At 45.4% G+C, this 23,349-nt stretch overlaps 1 protein-coding gene across 5 annotated transcripts; it reads left to right on the forward strand.

Moving 5' to 3' along the window:
- The first annotated feature begins 651 nt into the window (after window positions 1–651).
- Window positions 652–23,102, forward strand: ABCG2 (ATP binding cassette subfamily G member 2 (JR blood group)). 5 transcript variants are annotated; one of them, XM_068680496.1, is made up of 17 exons: window positions 5,757–6,016; window positions 7,416–7,533; window positions 12,178–12,387; window positions 13,071–13,130; window positions 13,574–13,688; window positions 14,005–14,157; window positions 14,511–14,668; window positions 15,345–15,496; window positions 15,863–15,967; window positions 16,926–17,176; window positions 18,619–18,701; window positions 19,450–19,539; window positions 20,183–20,307; window positions 21,048–21,202; window positions 21,434–21,523; window positions 22,232–22,323; window positions 22,778–23,102. In XM_068680496.1, the coding sequence occupies exons 3-17, from the start codon at window positions 12,185–12,187 to the stop codon at window positions 22,926–22,928; spliced, it is 1,983 nt and encodes a 660-aa protein (XP_068536597.1). In that variant the 5' UTR covers window positions 5,757–6,016; window positions 7,416–7,533; window positions 12,178–12,184; the 3' UTR covers window positions 22,929–23,102. The 5 variants fall into 5 exon arrangements, with proteins under 5 accessions (XP_068536598.1, XP_068536597.1, XP_068536596.1 ...); XM_068680497.1 differs by lacking the exons at window positions 5,757–6,016; window positions 7,416–7,533 and adding an exon at window positions 652–787; XM_068680495.1 differs by lacking the exon at window positions 7,416–7,533.
- The last annotated feature ends 247 nt before the right edge of the window (window positions 23,103–23,349 follow it).

The raw sequence follows: 23,349 nt of genomic DNA on the forward strand, positions 1-23,349 counted from the left end.
ACAGGGCTCAGGATTTCTATTTAAGCAGAGCTCGCCGTGCTGCCTGATTTAAGTAAGTTAAGGGCCACTAGCACCATCCCATAGCAGCAGGGAGGGTTTAATGTGTGAAGGAGTAAGGGCAACAGAACTGACTAACAACTGGTACAGCCACGTTATGGCCAGGGCGAAGCCACTGGGAGACTGAAATCTGCAGCTGAGGAGCCCGGCGGTCAAAGCAGAGATCTGGAAATGAACTGTCTGCAGAAGGAAATACTGTGGAGGGCTGGCCGGGCAGTCGGGTGCAAGGAAGAAGCCAGAAACCAGAAGTCTTTTAATATTCTCCCGACACCACCCCAAAGAGCATCTGATCTAAGTTTTTTTTTTTAATGGAAATGCACTTGTATACCATCAATAACCATACAAACGAGCTGCTGCTGCCTACGGGGAGAGACAGACAACAGGTTAAATATTTTGCGTAAGTACTTATAAAAGTGTCAAGAAAAACTTATAACCGCTTCCGATTTATTGCTCTGGCGCTTGGGCTGGAACAGCACTGGAGGAGGAGGAAAGGGAGTAGCGAGCAGTGGTGATAGCTCTGCTGCCACCCTGCGACAAGCAGCAGCACGGGTAACTGCAGCTCTGCCCGCATCCTGCACCGGCCTTCCCAGCCCAAACTGGGACACCGAGCTGGAGGCTTTCTCCCAGCTGTGGCCGGCACTGAGGGCCCCTGGTGGGGCGAGTGGCAGCGCTGGGAAACCACGACAATGGACAGACCGGGAGCTGACGTTCAGGCACCAGCATGAAAAAGGTACAAATTTTACTTACTTTCTACCCAAAAGGAGCCCCTCTGCAGGGGTCTCCCGGCCGTGGTGTGTCTTGTGGATGGGTGCACACGGGCATGGGAACACGCACAGGTAAGGGCTCAGGGGGCACACACGTGCTTCAAGAGCTGAATTCTGAATTAACTTGTAAGGTAAGCACCTGCTCTGCTCCTGAAACAGATGCTGGCCTTCCTAGTGATGATTTGGCCCTAACTGATGGTATATTGACACCTGGGTCTCCTAAGTGACATGCTAGTGTCTGCTAACTGGGGGTGACTGAGCCTACAGACACGGTGCCTCAGCCCTCACCTACTGCAGACTCCTGAGAGCCCCAGTCTCTGCTTTCATGCACCCTGGTGGCTGTTGCTGTGACTGCTTTGGAGGGCCGGGAGCTCAGGCAGCATCGAGAGCTGTGTCTTCCCAGCTGCAACGTGAGGCTGCCACCTCACTGGGGCTGCCACCTCACTGGGGGCTTCTCCAGCACAGCTGATGGCACATGGGAATGGCCGAAAGCCAGGAAGCCTCAGCTCTGAGCCCAGACGAGGAGTGTGGACCTGGCAGCACCGGGGGATATCGGTGCTAAAGGCAATGTCTGGTGAGTGCCCTGACAGTTTGGTGTGGGGGGGCAGCTGGCAGGGTTGGGCAAGCAGCAGTTCCCCAGGGAACGCCAAGGTGAGGGAGCTGGCACTGGCTAGGGGTTAGGAGGAAGTGTTTCTGCTTGTGGTTTCGTGTTTGTTAGTCACTGATCCATTTGCTTCTTTGGTCTGTAGCCAGCTTGCTTGGTTTGTCTTTCTTTTGACTTCAGACAATTTGGTTTGTTTACCTCTCTTTGGTGCTGAGGAACCTGGGTAGGCCACCAGGGGACTGGGTTGTATTATTGATGCTGCTAATTGATGCCTGAAGTTGATGGAATGTGCAGCTAATCACAGCTCTGGCTCCAGAAATGCTCTTTCTTGTTACAAAGTGCCTCAAAGCTCCAGCCCTACCCAGCTCCTGTTCCTGCTTGTTCCAAGCTCGCTGCAGTTCCAGCTCAATAAAAGCTTTTTCTGGTTCTAAGCAAATGGGAGCTCCGGCTCATTGGAGCAATCTGGTATGTGGCCAAGGTGGTAAATCAATCACTGCCATAACTTCATGTTAATAGGAACTGTCATCATTGTCCAAATATGATATAAATATTGGACACTTAAGGTGGGAACTATACCAGACAATGAGTACATGTGGGAAGGGGGGAAAGTGCCTTTTTGTCCATCTCGAACCCTTTATTCACCCTGATGCATGACAGCGTCCTTGGGGTCAGGGACCAACACGACTGGACCCCCACCTCCAGTGAGGGTCTGCACGCCCAGTGTGCTCCCCTCCCACTGCCCAGCCCCAAGGCCCTCCTCTCTCCTTTGCCTGCCCAAAAGCCCACCTACCCAAGGCACCCCACTGTGAGAAAAATCTCAAATAATTTTTCTGTGAAGCTATTTTATTTGTGATTGCAGTGGTGGGCATCCTGTAAATCAGGAGTGCATTTTAGTAACCAAATCATAACCTTTTATTCCCTATTACCCAACACCGGATTACCTCCCCTGTTTCCTCATTGGCTGAGTGCTACAGGTTCACAAGCTACTCGACGCTCCACTATACCATATATGTACAATTTTTCTTGTTTTTCAACCCTTTAATTTCTCCTTTCTTATGTTTTGAGAACTTGTGATCTTTGTTTTACTGTTCTCACACTGCTCATCCTGTTTTTCTCAAGCTTCTACCTTATTTTGGAACAGTGAGGCCTTCTGCTGTCCACTTACCTACTTAGCATTTCTCCTTATTATGACTACACAACTACCTTGTAATACAGAAAATTATTCTCTACTGAAAAAACACAACTGAATTTCCCACAATTTCCCCCTCTTCTTTTCTTACTCCTATTGTTGTTTTTGCACCTCTTCACATACCGCACTGGAGTTTTTCCAACATTAAAGTGCAGTATTCTTCTTCGGATGTCATGGGGGATGACAGATATCCAATGCCATTATTATTACAATAGCAACAAATAGTTGTTTGAGCCGATTTTATTCAGGTAATCACAAAATTAGTTTCTCCCAAATGTTTCTAAGTCCCCAGGAACTTAGAAATCTTGAGCTACTCTATGTAGAATCATGTTGTGTTTGTTTTTTTTTTCCCCCAAATATTTTTGAGATCAGTCAAATTCATCCCATTTGATCTACATATATACAGCAACTACTATTAATTACAGTGCACGCTCCTCCTTATGAGGTTATTAATAAAACTAATGCTATTTGATTCTAGAGTACTATTTTTGCAAACTTATCTAACTTATTTTCTAGATCTTCAATATATTTACAATATTTTTGTATTTTGAGATATTTACAATAGGTTTTTCTAATTCATTCACCCTTAACCAAGGTAAAAAAACACCTTGCAAAACTGTGAGATGGCAGAGAATTTTACTGGAGGATTACCTGGAGTCCACTTAATTCTGCGTGTGGTCTCAAGGGGCTTTGGTTTTGTGAGTCTTCAATAATGGTTACATTTGGAATTATTGCCTACAGGGTGCAAGCTCCTTTCCATTCTAGGGGCAACACCTTCCTGGCTTTATTGCCACATAGCCAGTACCACCCCTTGCCATTTGGGACAGGCCATCTGGTTACAGGGTTCTCATGTTTTATCTAGTGTGCCTTATGTATATTAGCATTCCCGTGGCTACCATATTTAGTACAGTCTGGATTATTCCCTATTTTCACGGATATTTCCACACCCAGGGTCACTAATATTTCCCCAAGTTTTCTATCAATGTTGTTTAAAAGGCACCTTTGATAATGCAGTATATTGTAGCTAGGACTAGGTGTAGGGAGCTCAACTTCAAAATCTGTTCCTTCCCAGGACTGGGTATGATCTGTCATTTTTAGAAATCTAGAGAATCCAGACACAGTTGCTGCTGGGAATAGCAATCAGGGACAAGACCTTTTCAGTCTTTCTAGGCATCTGGGTGCAAATCCAACAATTATTTCGAGATAGAACTCAAGAGATGTTCTGGATTAATTGGAAATGCTGATTTTCTTTCCATCCTATCGCTAATCCATTGAGAATAGGTATTACTAGAATAAAATACATACTTTCTATGTATATATACACCCCTATAATAATTAAGAAGTAATAATTAAGAAAAACAATAAAAATCACAAACTAATAAGGATTCTTCTGGTGGGGATTAAATACCCCCCTTTCTCCCACTTCCAGGGAGTGTTCCCTGGAAACACTCCAAGTCTGTGTAATTCAATCCCTTTTACTCATTAATTCATGAAAAATTCTTCTTAGGAGAAGTTAAAGGTTTACAATAGATAGTTTTAACAGTTTTAACCATAAAAGTCTTTGTTAATGCAGTCTCTCAGGGTCAGCTGATGCTTTTACCCAGGTATGAGTCCACCGTTTCTCAGCCGTTCTTGCTGCTGTCTCAGTAGCCAGGAGCACTTGGAACAGTCCCACTCAGGCTGCAGTTTCAGTTCTCTCCATGTTCACATCAGATCCCAATCTCCTGCTCAGAGTGGATGGATCAGGGCTTCCAAGGGTGGGGTTTGAGCTAATGATCCACAGGTCCTGAGAGATGACAAAGAGGACAACAGCCCGAGTACACAGTTCTTAAGAAAAGCATCTTTTGTCTCAATTTGGGGTAATCCATTCCCTTTGTCCATGTGCAGCAATCCAAATCATATTTCATATGGTGAAACTCACACATCTTTTCTTGGTGCAGTTTGAATTTGGAGAAGTGCCAAAGGTAAGCACTCCATTTGGGGAAGCTGAGTTTCCAGAACTTAGTCAATTGCTGCTTATTGTCTGATCCTCTCCACCCTTCCAGAAGAGGACAGATGCCAAGGAGTGTGAAATTTCCACTTGATTCCTAGAGTCCACATTAGCCCTTGCAGTATTTCTGACATAAAGTGATTTCTTTGATCAGAGTCAATATTTTCAACAGTTCCATACCTGGGAGTTATTTGTTCTAGAATTACTTTCGTTACTATGTTCGCAGTAGCAGATACTGAAGGGAAAGCTTCCACCCACCCTGACAAATGATCTACCAGGACTAACAAGTGTTCAAATCTACCTACTCTAAGGAGTTCTGTAAAATCTACCTGTACATTTTGGAAGTGTTGAATTCCTGGCTCTTTGCCCCTTTGGGCTGACTGCTGATAATTTTACTATTTACCTTTTGACATACTACACAACTCCTGCATACTTGTTCAGCTAGAGTATACGTATTCCTACACGTACATATTTCCATAGCACAGCATCACACATTGCTTGAATTCCCCAATGACCCTCTTGATGTAAAACAGTTAATATTTGTCTCATTAGCACTTTATTCAGCATTTCTCTCCCATCAGGGAGTATCTATTTTCCTTTGGATTTCATGACTCCAAATTCCTTGAACACCTCTTCCTCATAAACTTTTACTTCTTTTTAGTTTTGGGTAGTGGTAGCTCAACAATTCCCTGAATCCTCTCTGGATTTATTCTTCATTCCCCCTCAGATACTAGATACCCTAAATATTTAACTTCTCTTTCTATGAATGGAAAGGCTTAAGCTTTTGGGAAGTTTCAGCAGTTCCCCCACCCTCTGGCTTGCAGCTGCTCATCCCTAGTCCTTCCTGTGCCCCTCAGGGAAGCCCAGCACCATGGGCCCAGATGCCCTTGGCTCTCAGGATGCTGGCACACGTGGCCGGCTCGTGCCTGGTTTTCATGCAGCCCCACAGCCATCCCTTCAGCCTGCTCCCTGCCCAGCCTGTGTTGGGGCTCAGCACTGCCCCGCCTGGGTGCGGGACCTTGTACTGGTTGGACTCCGGGCCGTGCATGGGGAATGTCACCGAGTTCACTTCCCAGCCAGCACGGCGCTCGCTGTGGCTCTGTTTCGGAGAGAAAGCAGGCCGCTGGGGCACAGAGCGAGACAGGACGTGGCTTGTGGTCGTTAGAAGGAGCTCGCGATACTTCGATAGCGGAGCAGCCTTCTGACACAGCAGACAGCCACCTACCCGCTGCTCTTACTGCCGGCCTCACCCTTTCCACGTGGCTTGCAAATGGGACTGCTCGTGCATCACGTTTGGGTCCACAAAGCAGAACAGAGGCAAGGCGCTCGTAAGGCCAGAGGACCGCGGGGCCCCAGACAGGCCCACCAGGAGGCAGAGCATCAGTGGCACTGACCAGATATCCCTGCACCAGGTAATAATACATGTGATGTTTACGTCCTGGTGACTTAACTGGCCTTTTCTGCAGCACAGATAACGTCCTACGGTGTGTGTGCCGAGTCTCACACCATCTTCATCTTGTTCTTGCTGCTAAGAGCTTTGCCTGCGATATCACGGTGTAATTGCCCTACTGCACCACGCCACCCTGCTCCTCAGCTCAGGAGCCATTCCTGCTTTGCATCACCGCAGGTAAAATCAGACTCAGGCTCCACAGCCCGTCCTAGCCCTCGCCACTGCAGGCCTTTTTTTAGCAACAACTGTTCTTCCCAAATTAACGCTCATCTCCTCTTCCTATGTAACTACAGTTCCTGTTTCACAAATGTTCCTGTTCCTGTTTTACAAATGTTGCCTCCAGGTGCTGGGGTACCGGCACGGAGCCCTTCCCACCTCGGCAGAGCCACAGGCTGCCCCAGGAGCCTCGCAGCTGGTGGCTGCAAGGACCGCAGCTCCTGCCCAAGCTACAGGATGCCGGGGGTAATGGCCCTCTGTCAGATTTAATATTAAACAGCGCATGCAAATGGCTGAAAGCTATTCTGAAGCACTGTCTGATAAGGCTACGCCCCACTCGTGGTTTGAGATGAGACATCTCTTGCTCTGTGTATTGTGAGCTGGCCAAAGGTCTGCTCTGTGACAGGGCTGTGTCACACACCTGACTGCACAAAACACAGGTCTGAAAGGCTGAACTCCCTACTTAATCAGTTAATAATATTCAGGTTTTTATTTATTTTTTTCTTTTTTTGTGATATGGCCACAGGTTTGTCTTGAAATAGATGTTGAAAAATGTATGAATGTTTGTCATGCGTTCTCATCTGACAAATAAGTGTGCCAGGACTTTTTAGCAGCTGACAGGCAGATGGCAGGCATGGCCTTGAGGACAGTAAGATAAATAAATTGATTAGGGTGGAAGCTCCTTATCTCTCAACATTCTTATCAGTTACTTCAGAAGGAGCAGGTTTCAAGCCCTGCAGCAACATGAGGTCTGGATTCAGCTGCTCCTGCCAAGACTTTGTGTGACTGCAGTCACAGCAAACCCCCTGAGATGTCAGAGTCCCCACTGATGAAATCTCATCTTACTGCTCAGGAACCATGTGCCCACACTGTTTGTCCTTCTTTTACTGCTAATTTTAATGGAATTACCTCAGTACTATACTCCTACAAAACTTTCAAGCATCTCTACAACTAGTGAAGTTCATAGCTTAGTCCCAGTAGCCTCACTAGACTGACTCCCCACTTGATCCGAACAGTTTATGTGCTTGCTGTATGCGAGGAAACCTCCCAGTCAAATTAAATAACTCCCATCCACCCCCACAACACTGAAGAAAGAGAGGTTGAATACTTTTCATTCCTTGTTTCAGACTGCAGCTCTCTTTTAGGTGGTCCCGAAGGCAGGACCAAGCACCCACTGAGCTGCTTGGAACTGATCTGCACGAATGATTTGTGACCTCAACTGGAAAACAAAACAAAACAAAACAATCACATTGCATTCTAGGGGTGAGTATCTATGACAACAAGGGTTTGTCATCTCCGTTTTCCTTCTTTGCTTTATCAGTCATGCTGATGATAGTGATAGCCTCCTCTGGGTCATGTGCTCTGGTTTTTGCTGACTCAACAGGGGATACCCAACCTGATATCAGGTGAGAGTGCAGATGTGCTCCCTGCATGAGATACTGGTATTTATTTAGTCATATACTGATTTATTTATATATTTATTTAGTCGTTTATTTAGTCACATAAATACCTTGTCAAGCACTACTGGGACCACACTGTAGCCTTCACTAGTTGCTAGGACACTTGCAAGTCTTGTATAAATTAAAAAAAATTAAATCATGTTAAAATTAGTAATAAAAGAAAGGGTAAGAGCCCAGGAATGCGATTCCTGAACATTAAGAGATTAACTCACTCATCTACAAAAGCTGGCTTGGTGCCGGTGCCGGGGCTGCAGGCACATGACAGACGGAGCTTCTCCAGGCACGACTCGCCTTTGGGCGCACTGAGCTTGGGAACTGCAGCGGACCTGGCACAGGGAAGCAGGACAGGCAGCAAACCTGAGGAGCAGAGTGCTCAGCACCACCTCCACTGTGTGTCTCAGCACAGCTGCTGGAAAGCCACGGCATCTTTGAGAGGATGTCCAGGCATGGACATGGACTCAGGATGTGCCAGGGACCAAGTTGCCTGCATCAGGCTGTGCCAGGCTTGGTTCCCCGCACAGCATCAAGGACATGCCCCTGCCGTTATCCCATGAAACTACCACCACTCAGCGGGCTGAAGTAAGAAGAGGTGAAAGTCCTGCCTTGCCCTGGCCCTGCCCTCTCCATACCCCTGTGGAGGGTGGAGACTCCCCGGGGTGACGGCGCAGGGGGAACCCAACTTGAGCAGAAGACGCGATGACGCCGGAGCCACAACCTGTCCCTGCCGGCCGAGCCAGCGGCTGGGGACACTGCTCTGCTCCCCACGGCTCCCACCACCCTGCCTCCACCCCAGCTGTCCTGCTGTCCTGACCCAGCGCTGAGGGTGAGTGACTGGCCACAGCCCCACCGCTGTGGCTGCAGCAGGCACATCTCGGGCTGGGGGCTTGCTCTTCTGCCCCCGGGGCACACAGGGGCTGTTCTGCCACTGCAAAGCGTTTCTGTCACGGTGTGCCTGGGTTTGGTTATCTGTTTTATCCAGAGGCTGGGAAAATGTGGCAAAACACCTGCCTACTTTTTCCTAGCTCTCTGAGGAATTGGATCAAGAAGTTCGGTGTGGAATTCATGAGTATATGATTTGTAAATGGGGGGAGAAAGCTTCGAGGGTTAAAGTCAAATTAGTGAAATGGTGAAAAGTTAAGACTATTTTGCAGGAAGAGCCGCGTTCAGAGCTTGCCTGTGTGTTTTGATGCACCACAGACAACACTTACCCAAGTGCAGAGGGCTGCTTTGCACCGAAGGCAGGTTACAAATCCCCGGTAAATCAGTTTCCAATCAACATGCAGATTGTCCGAATCACATTATCCTTACTTACTCAGGTGGTTTTATTTTCCTATGCGTTTTCCTGAGAAAGAAGGCTGTGCGGTGCTGGGCTGGCAGTGTGAGGCTGTGCAGCCCTCTGAATTTATATTTGTCCACAGTTTAAGATGCATGTTTATAATAGAAACCATTTCAGCTAGCACGCCACAAAGCTAAACTTTGCACCCGTTATCGATAAGAGAAATTAAAGCTGTTTCAATAGTAGTTTCCCTGGCAGGCTCAAGGATTCAGTAAAAGGAGGGCAGGTTATAATTTGAAGGCTTTGACCTTTGTCTAGAAAACTTTGCCAAAAGCTGCTGGGGTCACCACAACTCTTCCTCCCTAAGTAATTTCAATTCAAATTCTCTATAGAGATAAAATACTTACAGTAACCAGACAGATTTTCAAAAATCATCCAAAATGCACTGCTGAATTTTGCCACTTGAAATTTTACTGCCACTTTACTGGGATGTTTTTTTGTATTTGAACTGCACATTTTGCCTGTGCCAAAGCTTTGAGGAAGACTGGCATGAAGGAATGTCACTTAGCTTTTACACATACACTATACCTTAAGGCTTTCAATCAGATTCACTAAAACTGTTTGAAATACTCCAGATAGGGTTTGGTGCAGTTAAAAAGTTAAGGTAAGTTTAAGTCAGTGGTAGTTTGTGGTATGTTTAGTTGTTTCTAGTTTTGCTTTGTGCCATTGCATATGAACAGAGAATAAGACTTTGTACTTTATAGGTCTGAGAAGCAGACACAGAAGAGTGAGCACAATGAGTTTGTCTTTGCATTTGAACATCAGGCAATGAGATTTCATGGTATATTTAAGAAAGTAATTTCATTTTGCCACTAGTAAAATGTTAAATCTCAAGATCCAATATTTTGTCTCCTGAAAAAATTTTCTGAGACTAAGTCTCTCTGAAGGAAAGTGTTTTCCATTAGGCTTGAACTGAGATCGATGCTGAAAGCAGTTGCAACAAAAATATTTTAGAAGATTTGGGGCAAATAAATCCAATTTGTAATATTCCCAAAGAGCGCATCATTATTTTTGCATCAGTTGAATATAAAATTGGATTTTAACCAGAGCTGGTTTGATGAGGATATGAAATATTTCATCATATTAATGAGTGTTTCTGAATACGGCGGCCAGTACACAATAGCATTGACTCTCCTGCTCCTTTCTGATCTGAAATATTTGATATTTGAAAGCAGTTTGCAGTGAATTATAGGCAACTTCATTGAGGGAATTCTACATTGCATATGAAACAATTTGATTAAGATTTTGTTGAGTTTGTTTCTTTGTCCTCCAAGTGTTCTGAATTAGTATGCTTCATAGCTCTATCTCACATTAAACTCGATAAATTATTTTCTCTACAAGAACTACAATAATATTTACAAATCCATTCTTAAGAAGCAATTACAAACAGCTAACAATTACATTTGCCATAAAGGAGCATCCTCCTGTATTCCTATGGAGAAGCTTATTGATAGATCAGAAGTGGAAGGGTTTGTTTATAAAATGAGCATCTCACTGGCAGCACTTACCCTACAGTAATGTAAAAACAAACAAACAAACAAAAAAAAACAACACAACAAAGTCTCCAAAAGAGAGAACCAAATTTCAAGCTTCATGCTGGGGCGCACAGACATTACTTCTACAGGTAGCACTTGCTCCTCTCCCTGCGCTGTGCCAGCCGTGACCCAAAGCACTGCTGGAACAGCCTGCCAGTAAGCAGCAAACCCAAACAAAATGAAAATCAGCGAAACCATTCCACAGACTCCCAGCTCACACAGCATGTTCACAATGTTTCATTGGGAATACTGAAACACTAAGCTGAGAAAAATCTGGGTGAGTAAAATCCTCATCTAGGTGCCGTACAGATGCATCAATATACCTAGGGCAGTGCTGCGCTTTCTTCTGGTGTATTCTGCACCCACATCGTGCAGCTGGCTGCCCAGTTTTGTCAGAAGAGGTGGCCTTGGTGGGACCGTGCTGCTGGCCACCAGCCCTCACATGCAGAAAGCCTGGTCCTGAAGGCAGCACTTCACTCTGCTCATCGCTGCCAGGGGTTTGGCTGGCTGTCAGACAACCACAACAGCATGCCAGCATCAGTGGAAAAGATGCTGGAAAAGATAAGGGCTGGGTTTTTATGTGACCATATGACTGCGATAGGTTAAATGGCTGTTTTGGAGAGGCTCGTTTTATTAACTGCTCTCCCATTTATTCAGCATGCCTGAGAAGGTCTCGCCATCTGCGTTCCCTGCTGCAAGGGAACAGCCACATTAACGCAGGGGACTGACCTTCCCACAGCTCCTGGCAGCTCCTCTTGCCTCTCTGTTTCCCCAAACTGCTGTGTTACCAACATTTCCCCCAGGGCCAGCTGCCCTAGTTAGAGTCAGAGCAGTCCCCCCGATATACATGGGGGGGGCGGATCTTGTCCCTGTCTCAGCTAGCCCGTGCCACTCGGCAGCACAAAGGGGACGAAGCTCTGCCTGAGCAAGGCTGGCAGCATCCCCCAGGAGCATGTTCTCCCTGTACTGCCTGCACCTTGAGATGGGCTTACAGGTAGGAGCCTGGCTGACAAGGGGTCAGTCGAGGAGGGGTAATGATGGCTATTACACTGCAACAGCCTTCTAGATTTGACATAAAAACAAGCCCAAGGAAAAGAAAGCCTTGGGAACGGTGCCAGTTGCTGCATTCCTGTAGCCTCACCGAATTATTTCGATTATAAACATAAACCAACGATTTCTAAATTTTGCTGTCACTGCACAGGAGTGCCAGGGGTGAGAGGAATATCAAGCCAGGTCCCCCTGCCCCTCATGGGTTGCAGCTGGCCTTTCAGAGAGCCTGTTGCGCCGGCAGTCTCAAACATGCTGGCAGGATTTACCTGCAGCGCTCCTCTGTCCCAGGCTGCCCTCCAGGAGGAGCATCAGGTCAGCAAAGCCCTGCAGTGAAAGGTGCCTGGAGCCCAGACAGGAGAAGGGCTCGCTAGGGCTGGGAGGCTCCTCCCCAGATGGAGAGAGACTGGGATGGATGCATCTGCAAGGCCCCCAGCAGGTCCAGTGCCACACACTGGGCCAGACACATCTTTCTTCTCCATACCTAACCAAGTTATTTCTCCCCTCCCCCCATTTTCTTAATTTCTAGAGGAAAAATGGCAGAAGGCCAGTCCTACATAAACATTCAGATGTCAGAGTCGAGCACAAATGGCATCCCGAGCAGCAAGCTCTCTCCAGACCCGGCAGACCAGGGAGGAAGCACACTAACTTTCCACAACATCTCCTACAGTGTGAAGGTGAAGTCCGGGTTCCTGTGCTGTAGAAAAACAGCGAGCAAAGAAGTTTTGAGAGATCTCAAGTAGGTATTTTGACTTCTCTTTGGAGTAAGCCCATCTTTTATTTCCGTTCCTGGCAGCGAAGCCCGCTGCCATCACTCAGCCACTGATCACAATGTGCAGAATTATATAAATGTTACATATAATAGATATCCTTGCTTTCACCTGCCTGAGTTATGGCCATGGCCAGAGTACTGTGGCTGTGGCAAATGAGCCACTTGTGTACCGTGTATGTTTCTTAATCTGTAGAACCAGAAATTTCCACAGTAAGAAATTAAAGCAGAAGAAGCATGGGTCAGAAAGTAAAACCAAGCCTCAAAGGCTGCACAGTGCTAGACCACAAGAATGGCTGTCCTGGGCCAGACCCTAAGCCCAGGTACTCACAACAGGGACCAGAGTTCAGTGCCAGACAAAGCTGCCATCACAACACGCAGGCATTTGCACGTACAGCCTGCCTCTTGCGTACACAAGTACTCGCTGAGTGCACATTTAGGGGCTAGGCAGAACTATCAGCAGCAACACCTGTGCACACTCCAGCAACCAGGAGAAAAGGCAGCAGCATCCCCATCCATCATTTCTACAGGCTCTTCTCCCCAGCTCAACACTTAAAAGCTGTTTCCACCTGGCTTCTGAGTGTAGCCTGCCTGAAAATCAGATTGAGAGAAACTCTGAACTACTGATGTCATCTATCTATTTTGTCTTACAGTGGCATCATGAAACCAGGGCTGAATGCAATCTTGGGGCCCACTGGCAGTGGTAAATCTTCGTAAGTGTCCCCTCTGTTCTATGCATCATTTACACCAAGGAGAAAATGAATCTGCACATATTTTGCAGTAATAGACAAAACTTTAAGGGAAAGATTTTGTTTCATTTACAACTATGCAAATCTCACTGATTTCTAGAAATACCCGAAATCAAAAAGACAACTTAAGTGACAAATATGTAATTTAAGTGTAGCACACTTCACTGATACACTGCGTATCATTCTGGGTTAAGCTTCTGCTATTGAGTGAATGGACACAAACTGTGAAATTGCACAGACCTCACTTCCTTAAGAAGCCAGGAGAAAAGAAACTCAGCTCCTCGAAGGCTGCCAGATGTTTTCTAAATAGCATGTTTCTACCACAGAATGCTTACACATCGCTGTCCATCTTGTGTCATCTGACCTCGTACATGCCAATTACACAAAGTGACCTCCTTCTCTTCTAGGCTGCTCGACATTTTGGCTGCAAGGAAAGACCCTCACGGGCTTTCTGGTGACATTTTGATCAACGGAGCTCCTCAGCCTGCCAACTTTAAATGTACCTCTGGATACGTAGTGCAGGTAGGACAGCTGCGAGAAACGGCAGCAGTGCTGCAAGTGCACAGCTGTCATCTCCACTTGCCCAGGGGTGGTGTCACCAATGCGTGGTCTGTCCGGGGTGGGCTGGGGAGCAGCACATGCCAAGAAGTGAAGGAAAACGACATCCCTCAGGGCATACCTTTCCCTCCTTCCTCCTTGGAAGCTCCTGCTACATGTTGTGGCAGTTGGCACCACCCCTCTCCATGCAAGGACCACATAAAACACAGCTAGATGCAGTTATCAGGGGAAACACAAATTGCCGAGCGAACATCGAGTATCTGCTCTTTCTCTTTTGAAGGATGATGTGGTGATGGGAACCCTGACCATCAGAGAAAACTTCCAGTTCTCAGCAGCACTCCGTTTGCCAAACTCTGTGAAGGAGCAGGACAGAAATGAACGAGTTAATCAGATCATCAAGGAGCTGGGTTTGAGCAAAGTGGCGGACTCCAAGGTAATGGCATTTAAATGCAGTGCTTAAATCACGAAGAAAAATGAAGTGATTTAATTAGTCACGTGGCAGATGAAAAAAAAAAAAAAAGGGAAAAAAAAGTAAAGCAGCCCAGAGAATTTCAGTACTGTAAGAATTAACAAGGCCTCTGCGTGGTGACTGGTACAGGCTCTGCGCTGCTACTGCATGTGTTATCACACCATGGGGACGGGGAAAGGTAGTGAGGATACTGCAGCTACCTCTGATGTTAAGAAATTTCTTACAGCTCTTCCAGAATGCCGCTGTGCCAGGAGGATGCTGGTCACTGCAGCATGTGTTATCAGGCCACCTGACCCAAATTTCTTGTTCCGCACCAGGTTGGCACCCAGTTCACTCGTGGGGTGTCCGGGGGAGAGCGGAAAAGGACCAATATTGGGATGGAGCTCATCACAGATCCCACCATCCTCTTTTTGGATGAGCCAACCACTGGACTCGATGCCAGCACCGCTAACGCCGTCCTGCTGCTACTGAAAAGGTGATGTCCTTGGAACCAGTGCCTGCACTTGGTTTGCACTTGGATTGTGTTTAGAATAAGCAGACAGGGAAATCACACGTAGCACTGTTTTCCAACGAGCCAAAACAGCAAAGGCAGTAAGAAAAGGCAGTCTGGTCTCCCAGTGCCAAGCAATGTCCCAGGTGCACACCTGGGCTGCTGTCTGTCCCTGACAGCTATGTTCTTAGGTGCAAGTGTTTATTTTCACATCTGCCTTGGCCAGAACAGTGATAAATAGGCCTGCTGTACAGTCTGACTACAGATATTAGTTAGAACGCAGCTAGATTCTTCCCCATCACAACATCTCAGCCCTATCTTTGGGAAAACAAAAACTTGCAAATTTTACATCATTTTACATTTCTTACACTTCAATGACTTAAACGCCCCTCTCCAGAGCCTTCCAATTTGCACCAGAGCCTTCCTGGACCTTCTCCCCCTGCGGCCTCCCCAGCGAGAGGGAACTTCCCTTTTCTCACAGAAGCACTTTAGGTATCACCTATAGATTTCCTCTGCATCCTTTTTCCTTCCCCCTTCCCCTTTCTCACATCCTGACTTAATTGCCCTTGACCAAGCCTTAAATGACCTTGCAAATTCTCTGTCTAAATGCTGAAAGGACTCTTGCAGCTAACACCTCTGTTACTCTTCACTCTCCATTCAGGATGGCAAAGCAAGGAAAAACAATCATCTTCTCCATCCACCAGCCACGGTACTCCATATTCCGGCTGTTTGACAGCTTGACGCTCCTGGCCGCGGGGCGGATGCTGTACCACGGCCCCGCTCAGCAGGCCATCACCTACTTCCAATCTATCGGTGAGCATAACACACTGTGGTGACTGCTGCGCCTACATCCCCAGCTTGCATGAGCACTTGAGCAAGAAAAACAGCAATAGCACGTCATGAGAGCTGGATGTGGTATGGATTAGCAAGTCCAAGATTTTAACAGGCTGAGTGTTTCTCTTGGGGTACCACCTCTTGACCTGTATGTGTTTTGGATGATGGGGCTGACTTCTAATCTGCTGTTCCTGGGCACGTGTTAATCAGACAAAGCGTGGGCTGGGGTTCAGCAGGCATTCAGCAGGCTGGGGTTCAGCAGCGCCGCGCATCCCTCGTACAGACATGCGAGCCTCCTGCCCATCACCGAGCTGCCACTTAGCACTTGTCACGCTGTCACTGCAGGCTACGAGTGCGAGCCTTACAACAATCCTGCTGACTTCTTCCTGGACATCATCAACGGGGACTCCACGGCGGTGATGGTGAACAAGACCGACAAAGACAACTCAGGTACAAGGCAGAGAGCTGAATGCAATATCTGCCACGTCTGCAGCCAGGTGTCCAGCCCAGCACAGACACATCCCTCACAGTGCCAGACGAGTAGTAACAGTGTTGTACACGCATACGGTTATCTGTGTGCCTCGGGTTATTATGTACTGCTGAGCCCTGCTGCTTTAAGGCTATGACCTTCCTACATACTGTTTGTTTATACACTGAAAATAATTAACACTTCCTGAAGTAAATACCAAATTCACGTACAGCCCTGCTATATAAAATATTCCTGTCTCTGCAATAGTTTGCCTCTCATAGAGAGGTGTTTATTCATTTATTGTTGCTATCCATTTCTTCAACAAGCTGACCTGCATGCTTTTGTGTCACAATCAAATTACTAGGTGTTAAAGGCAAAAGAATATTTACCTGTGCTGAAGCTGTAATGTCTGGGAATTTAAGGAAATCTTGTTACAGCTCAGCACAGGGAAGTAGCTGGTTTCATCTTCAAGGCAAATCAACTGAAGTCCTGCACTAGCTCTAATGACAAACCAGGACAATTATTTTTTAATTTTTTAACAAACCAGGACAAACCAGGACAATAATTTTTTAATTTATATTTACCAGGACAGTTAGTTTTAAGATAATGGAACAACGGCTTATCTGTTCTGAAATTCCTTTTTCTCAGCTCCAAGTAAGCTGGGAATAGGGATGGGGAAATGCTTCCCTGAAGTTGGGCTATGGCTGAAATCATCCCCAAACCAGCAACTCTCACCTGCATTCACACATGCTTTTTTGCACAAGGCTGAGTGCAGCGGGTCTCTGGAGCTAAACAAGCATATCAATTCTTCTCCTTCGTTAGTAATGCTCCCACCTCAACTGTGGAACTCTTTAGGCCTAGCTCCTAACGCATCTTCCCATCCCTTACATTACTCTTTTTTTTTTTTTTAATCTTCTTTTTTTTTTTCAACTTTTCCAGCAGAGAGCATTGAAGAACACATTGAATACAACACAACCTTGGCTGAGAAGTTAGCAGAAAAATACTGCAACTCTACCTACTACCAAGAAACAAAAGCAATACTAGAGAATATTTCTTTGGGGAATACAAAGAAAACAAAAGCATTTTTCAGACAAATTACATATACCAATTCCTTCTGTCACCAGCTGAAGTGGGTGTCCAGGCGCACGTTCAAAAATATGCTAGGAAACCCTCAAGCTTCCATAGCTCAGGTAAGGTTATTTGTATCTATCTGGTCTGTAATAAACATTCACTTTCAGCCTTTCCTGTATTAGACCAGCCGTGGGGAAGAGTTTTGCCTCTTGGTATTTTGACTGAAGGTAGCATCTGAAAAAAAGTGTGTGCAAAAGTGTGTGCTGTTTGACAGCTCACCAGAGGATGCCCTGAATGCTCCCACATGAACAGCGCAATGAGTTCAGTGATGTATTTTGGGCTACATAAAACCTCAGGAGGCAGAGTCTTCTCCAGCAAGGTGTTCTGCTCCCTGCTGCTGGCCAGGGACAGACAACTCCACAGTTGCACACCTTGTCTGAGGAGCATGCCTCAAACTCTAGGCTGATTGTCCAACCTTAGCACAGCAGGATTTGCCCTCAAATCTTGCCCCTCACCTCCACCCAAGGATAGTTCAATGACTATGATTGCATAATTCATTATCCTAGCTCACTAAGTGTTGGCTCGTATGTAGAGATACTTTCCCATCTGTTCACAATGAGTGTGATACCTTCTGAAAAATAAGTCATGAAAACCAGAGCCTAGCTCTTGCTACAGAACATGAGCATGCTCTACCAACTGGCCCTGTTAGCGCTGCTTTTTCAGCAGAACCAAAGCCAGAAGTGTGGTCTGGTTCAAAGTCGTGTGTTGCCTTCACACACAAAGGCTACCAGGCCTCAGGAATCCCCCAGTGCTCCAACCAAACCCTGCAGGCTCTAGGCCATCAAACCTCCCACAGCGATTCACAGCAGGGGAAGCAATAGAGAAATCAGGCCCAAGGCAGGGGCAGGGACTGCTGCCTTCGTTACATTCTACATAACAAGTGAACAAAGCAGCCAGCATGGAGTGGAAATGAGCCCAGAGTCGCCAAGGTTAAAAGGCTCCGAGTACGTGTGTGTGTGTGTGTCTGTATGCTGATCTGATGGAGATCCTTAATAATTGCTTTGTAAAAGCTTGACCTTGTGACAAGAATTAGACTCTCACCCATCTTGTAATACCCCAAGGTTAATGGTCCTGACTTTTTCTCACAATCTCTTTTCTTTCCCCACCTCGTTAGGGATGGATTTTACATGCATGCCTTTACAAGTACACGCTTCATTAAGCCTTGCTCATTAATCTCCTCCAAAGGGGTCTTGCTAGGATCCTTGCTTTCCCGTACACTTGGCTTCGGAGCTCAATTATCCCTGACACCTGCTCCTGTCGGCAAGATCTTGGGGACAGGGTTCCCCAGACCAAGTGATTTAGTGTGGTAAGGCTCAGGCATGGCTGGGGCTTACAGATGACAGAACTGCCTGATACCAATGCTGTTAAGAACAAATCCCGTGAATAAGGTGTGCAACTGAGCCCCACAGTTGTACACTGGGGAGAGTGAAAATAATTGCTGAGGCTTTGAAAGCAACGAGAAAAATACTTTTCCTGCTCTTTTATTTCTTTTTGCATTTAGGTGGTTGTTACAGCTTTCTTGGGACTGGTTGTAGGTGCCATTTTCTTTGGACTTAAAAACGACACCGCTGGCCTCCAGAACAGGTTAGTCAGTTCACTCACTGGCTTTCCAAAAGCTCCCTCATTATTATGACAGGATATGGGACAGGATTGGATAAGCAACCACTGAGAGCTTTAGGAACCTATCAGCCTGATTAGAGCAAATGCTCCTCCTCAGTACGTCAGGTCATGCTGCTTTTGTGATGTGGAGGTGAGGGTGGTCTCCTTCCTCCCTGCCCAACAGCGATGCAGGAACCCGGTCCTGCCTGGTGTGCTGCAGCCTGGCCGAGCCATGCAGCTGAAGGGAACGATGTTCCTCAGCAGGATGACATTTTTCAGTGCCCGTCAGGCAGCTGAAAATGCAGAGCTGCAGCAGACTGCAGGGAACTGCTTCAGAGCACTGACATATCCACCGTCTAGTTTTAAACCACTTATAAAAGTGTGACAGCAAGCTTTCCTTGTCTTTTATCAGACATATGCCTCGCAGCCAGAGAGTTTTTAAACTCTCAGGAAATTAAACTAAAGAAAATAGGAAATTCATTTTCAAGCTTTTGACTGTATCAAAGAACAGACCATCCTTGCCCTCGTGTAGCAAAATGCTGTGCGAACCATGTCAGCTTTGCTGTGGCCCCGAATTTGCAGCCACACAAATTCCTGGGGAACGCTGTATGGGGGGTCAAACGCTGCCACACACCAGGGCCACAATGTGCATGTGTGCCTGCACATGGCACACTGCAAAAAAACTGCATTTGTATCACGTTTTTAATGCTGCCTACCGTTCTGCTGTTTGTAGAGTTGGTGCCATGTTCTTTCTGACCACCAACCAGTGCTTCAGCAGTATTTCAGCTATTGAACTCTTTGTTGTGGAAAAGAAGATATTTATGTAAGTAAAACCTTTTAAAACATGAACACGGTCTGTTGTTAGAGAGGTCATCTGTTTGCTTATCTTCCTGGACATTTAAGTATGCCTTGTGTATGGTTTTCAAATTACTTCCCTGTCAGTGCTCCATGCGTACTCTTAGCCTGTTAGTGAACTGTCTGCAAATCCCCCAAACCATATCTATGATTGCATATGCCTATCTATGATTGCATATCTATGATTGCATATGAGTTTTAAATTAATATTTATAGGAAAAAATCAGTGAACACCCTATTTAGGTATTGATTAGTAAGATTGTGACTTGCTAGTGACAACATTAAATTGTGCCTCACTGGACTCTTTAAGGCTGTACAGATTGCACTACCGAGAAAAGGAAAGTTAATTCCACATTACTCTCTCTGTTTTGCCAATACAGACCTTTACTAAAAAAACATGTGCACAAGTATTCATATTAATTTGCATATGAAAACAGCACCATTACTGTAGTGAATGGCTTACTGGACACTAACATTACAGCCTATCCATGAAAGAATTTTTTTTTTTTCCTTTTTCCAGTTTACACCAGGCTTCTTTTGTCTCCAAGTTAAAACAAATTTACTTTAGTGATCAGATTTTGTGACGTGCTGTACATATTTCTGTGTTCCAGACATGAGTATATCAGCGGGTACTACGGAACAGCTGCATATTTCATCTCAAAGCTGATGGCTGATTTGATACCTGTTAGGACTTTACCGAGCATCATCTTCACCTGCATAACATACTTCATGTTAGGCAAGTATTGCCTTCCACGCTTCTGTTACCAGCCCCCCAACAAATTAACAAGGCTCTCACTTGTATATATGCACATGTATATACGTAGATTTATACTTGCTAGAGCACTACATTGGCATGGCACCGGTTATTGTGCTTGCCTGCAGCATGCCATGCTTTTACAGACACACTTCTTAAGATTTGAGCATTCTGGTCAGAACATGCAGTGTGTTACTTCTCCACTGCCCCTAGAAAGAGGAGAGTCACAGTCATTACCTTACCATACGTGTTTGATTTCTTCCTTTTCATTTATAGCTGTTTTAACTTTCAGTGACTCTTACGAGATACTTTTTTATGCTTGCAATAATACCTATCAAAGGAAAAGTGTCTTTTTTGTTTGTTTGTTTGTTTGTTTTTATAAGAACATCATGTAGTTTGAGTTACTATCAACTTACACTTTCTGGTGAAAAGTCTTCTGGTTAATGAGCAGAAATTTGAAAATTGCTAGCACCGACTTTTACAGCACTGTAACGCCTTCAAATGCCATGCTCAAACATATCCCAGGCAGACTGTTTTCCTAGCATAACTCTGCTGACAGGGTATGCACATTTTGGATGTCACAGTCCAACTGCAGTCTTGGGTCTCAACCACACAGCCTATGCTGGCAGACAAGACATTCTGTAGGCAGCACAGCACTGTAGAGCTTGTGGTATTGCTTTTGGCAGGGTCATACTGAAAACTTTCTTGTTTTGCTCTTTAAGGTTTGAAGCCGACAGCAGAAGCCTTCTTTATAATGCTGTTTACCCTTACGATGGTGTCCTACACAGCCACTTCCATGGCTCTCGCCATCGCAACAGGACACGACGTGGTTGCTGTAGCCAACCTATTCATGACTATCGCATTTGTTTTTATGATTGTGAGTAGCATTGTTTACTTCACTAGGGAGAAATCCAAACTGCACAGAGTTCAGCCAAATTCTGCAGAAAGACTGCGGGGTTGAGTTTGGATTTGTGCTTTCCAAAACAACCTGGGGCTGGGTGCAAGGCGGGGAGAGTTTCCCTGCGGTATTCTCAGCAGCTCCAGCAGGCAGAGTACTGCCAGCAATGTGGAGAAGTGCTCGCAGCAATGTTCTTTATTTTCACTCTAGATTTTCTCTGGGTTGCTGGTAAATCTCACGAGCATCATGTCCTGGCTTTCCTGGCTCAAGTACTTTAGCATCCCTCGATATGGAATGACAGTAAGTGCTGTAGTTTCCTGTGTACTGACATGAAAATGATTTGCTTAAAAGGAAGCCCTTTACTAGTGGTAGAAGAAATTCCAAATTTAATGCATTAATGAGCAAAAGGTAAGCTAGTTAAAATACAGCGATCTTCAAACTTAGTGTGGTATCATCTTGAAAGAAGGGCTTCTCATCAGGTAACACCCACGGCTGTTTAGAAGAGCTAATTTCAATAAGAAGGAAGGACCTCAAATGAGAGAGAGACAAAGCTAACTAATTAGCTTTGCACTGGAACATAGAGGGACGAAAATGATACATCATAAAGAACAACAGTTTTATCCCTCAAAAAGTATTTTTTCTCTTTGCCATCAAACAAACCCACATCAAGCTGACAACTTCTCTCCCATTTTTTGATAATTTAAGGCATGGTGGTGTTTCACTGAGAAATTGGGGCTGGGATATTCCTGTGCAAAAGCACTCTAACCCATGGGTGGTGTTACAGCTTACAAACACTCGAGCATTGTGCTGTGTGGACTGCACACATTTCTCTCTTAACCATAAAAGACACTGAGCTGCTCTTGGTAAAGAGTAGATTTGGCCAACATAATAAATAATTATACCATCATACTTTTACAATATATATCAATTGAATTATGTCTCAGCTTGCTAACTTATCATTCCTTTACCTGCTAATTTCTATTGTCATTGTTTCTTTTGCTTTAAAAGGCATTACAAATTAATGAACTGTCTGGTCTGAACTTTTGCACCAACAACACAGGGTTTCCTGGCACGGATAACTCTCAGCCAATAATCCCGATGTAAGTATTTGGGTGCATTAAAATGAATCCCACCATGAGTCTTAGTCTGTTCATGGACGTTTATCAATGACCAGCAGAATTCACAGGAGCTTTTATATGGAAGATGGACTCTTACTGGGTTTTTGCATCGGTCTGCAGAGAACGGTCTGTGCTTTGTCACACTTTGTTAATATTAGACATACCTGCCATTATGCTTTTCTTTTCTAATACTGTATTTACTAAAATGCATATGCACATTATGATCATGAAGCCTAACAAAATCAGTTTCAGCCCCCTGCAAGAAACTGACTGTAGCTACCTGAAAAACAAACTTATAAATAGAAAATAAACCAGCAACATTTAACAGAGGTTTGCCCATCCTCCTATTGACATGAAATCAGAGGACAACTTCTAGGGATCCTCCTAGATACTTAAAACAGACAACGTTTATAAATCTGTTTGTATTTATCTGTAGGTGGTGTACTGGAGACCAGTATCTTAAAAGTCAAGGCATTGACGTGAGTACCTGGGGCCTGTGGCAGAATCACGTGGCTCTTGCCTGCATGACAGTAATATTCCTTGCAATTTCATACCTGAAACTCCGCTTCATGAAGAAGTTTTCTTAAACCAAGAAATAAAAACTCAACTGGCTCTGTTCAGCAGCCTGATAAACTGACCATGCAACTGACTTGATTGTTTTTATGATACCTCCTTTGTACTTTCCTGATCGCAAAGCTCTCTGATGTAACGCTGATCTTTGTGTAACATTAAAGACATAGTGTTGATGTACTTCAATGAAACGTGGCACACTTCACTTCTCTTTATCGCTGTAACAAGTGCACAAGTCCTCATTTCCTCAGCAAACCACACAGTCCTTCAGCACGTTCCTGTTTGAGATTTAACAAATGAAACTAACATTTAGTGGCTTAACCCGACAAAACAAACCCTGTACTCGCACCAGCGGGCACGGAGGGCAGCTTTGGTTCTAGTCACATAGTGACTTTACACAGCACACTGAATTTAAATATTTGGAAGTGCTTCTGTTTC

Source organism: Anas acuta, chromosome 4 (assembly GCF_963932015.1).
Source record: "Anas acuta chromosome 4, bAnaAcu1.1, whole genome shotgun sequence".
NCBI lineage: Eukaryota > Metazoa > Chordata > Aves > Anseriformes > Anatidae > Anas > Anas acuta.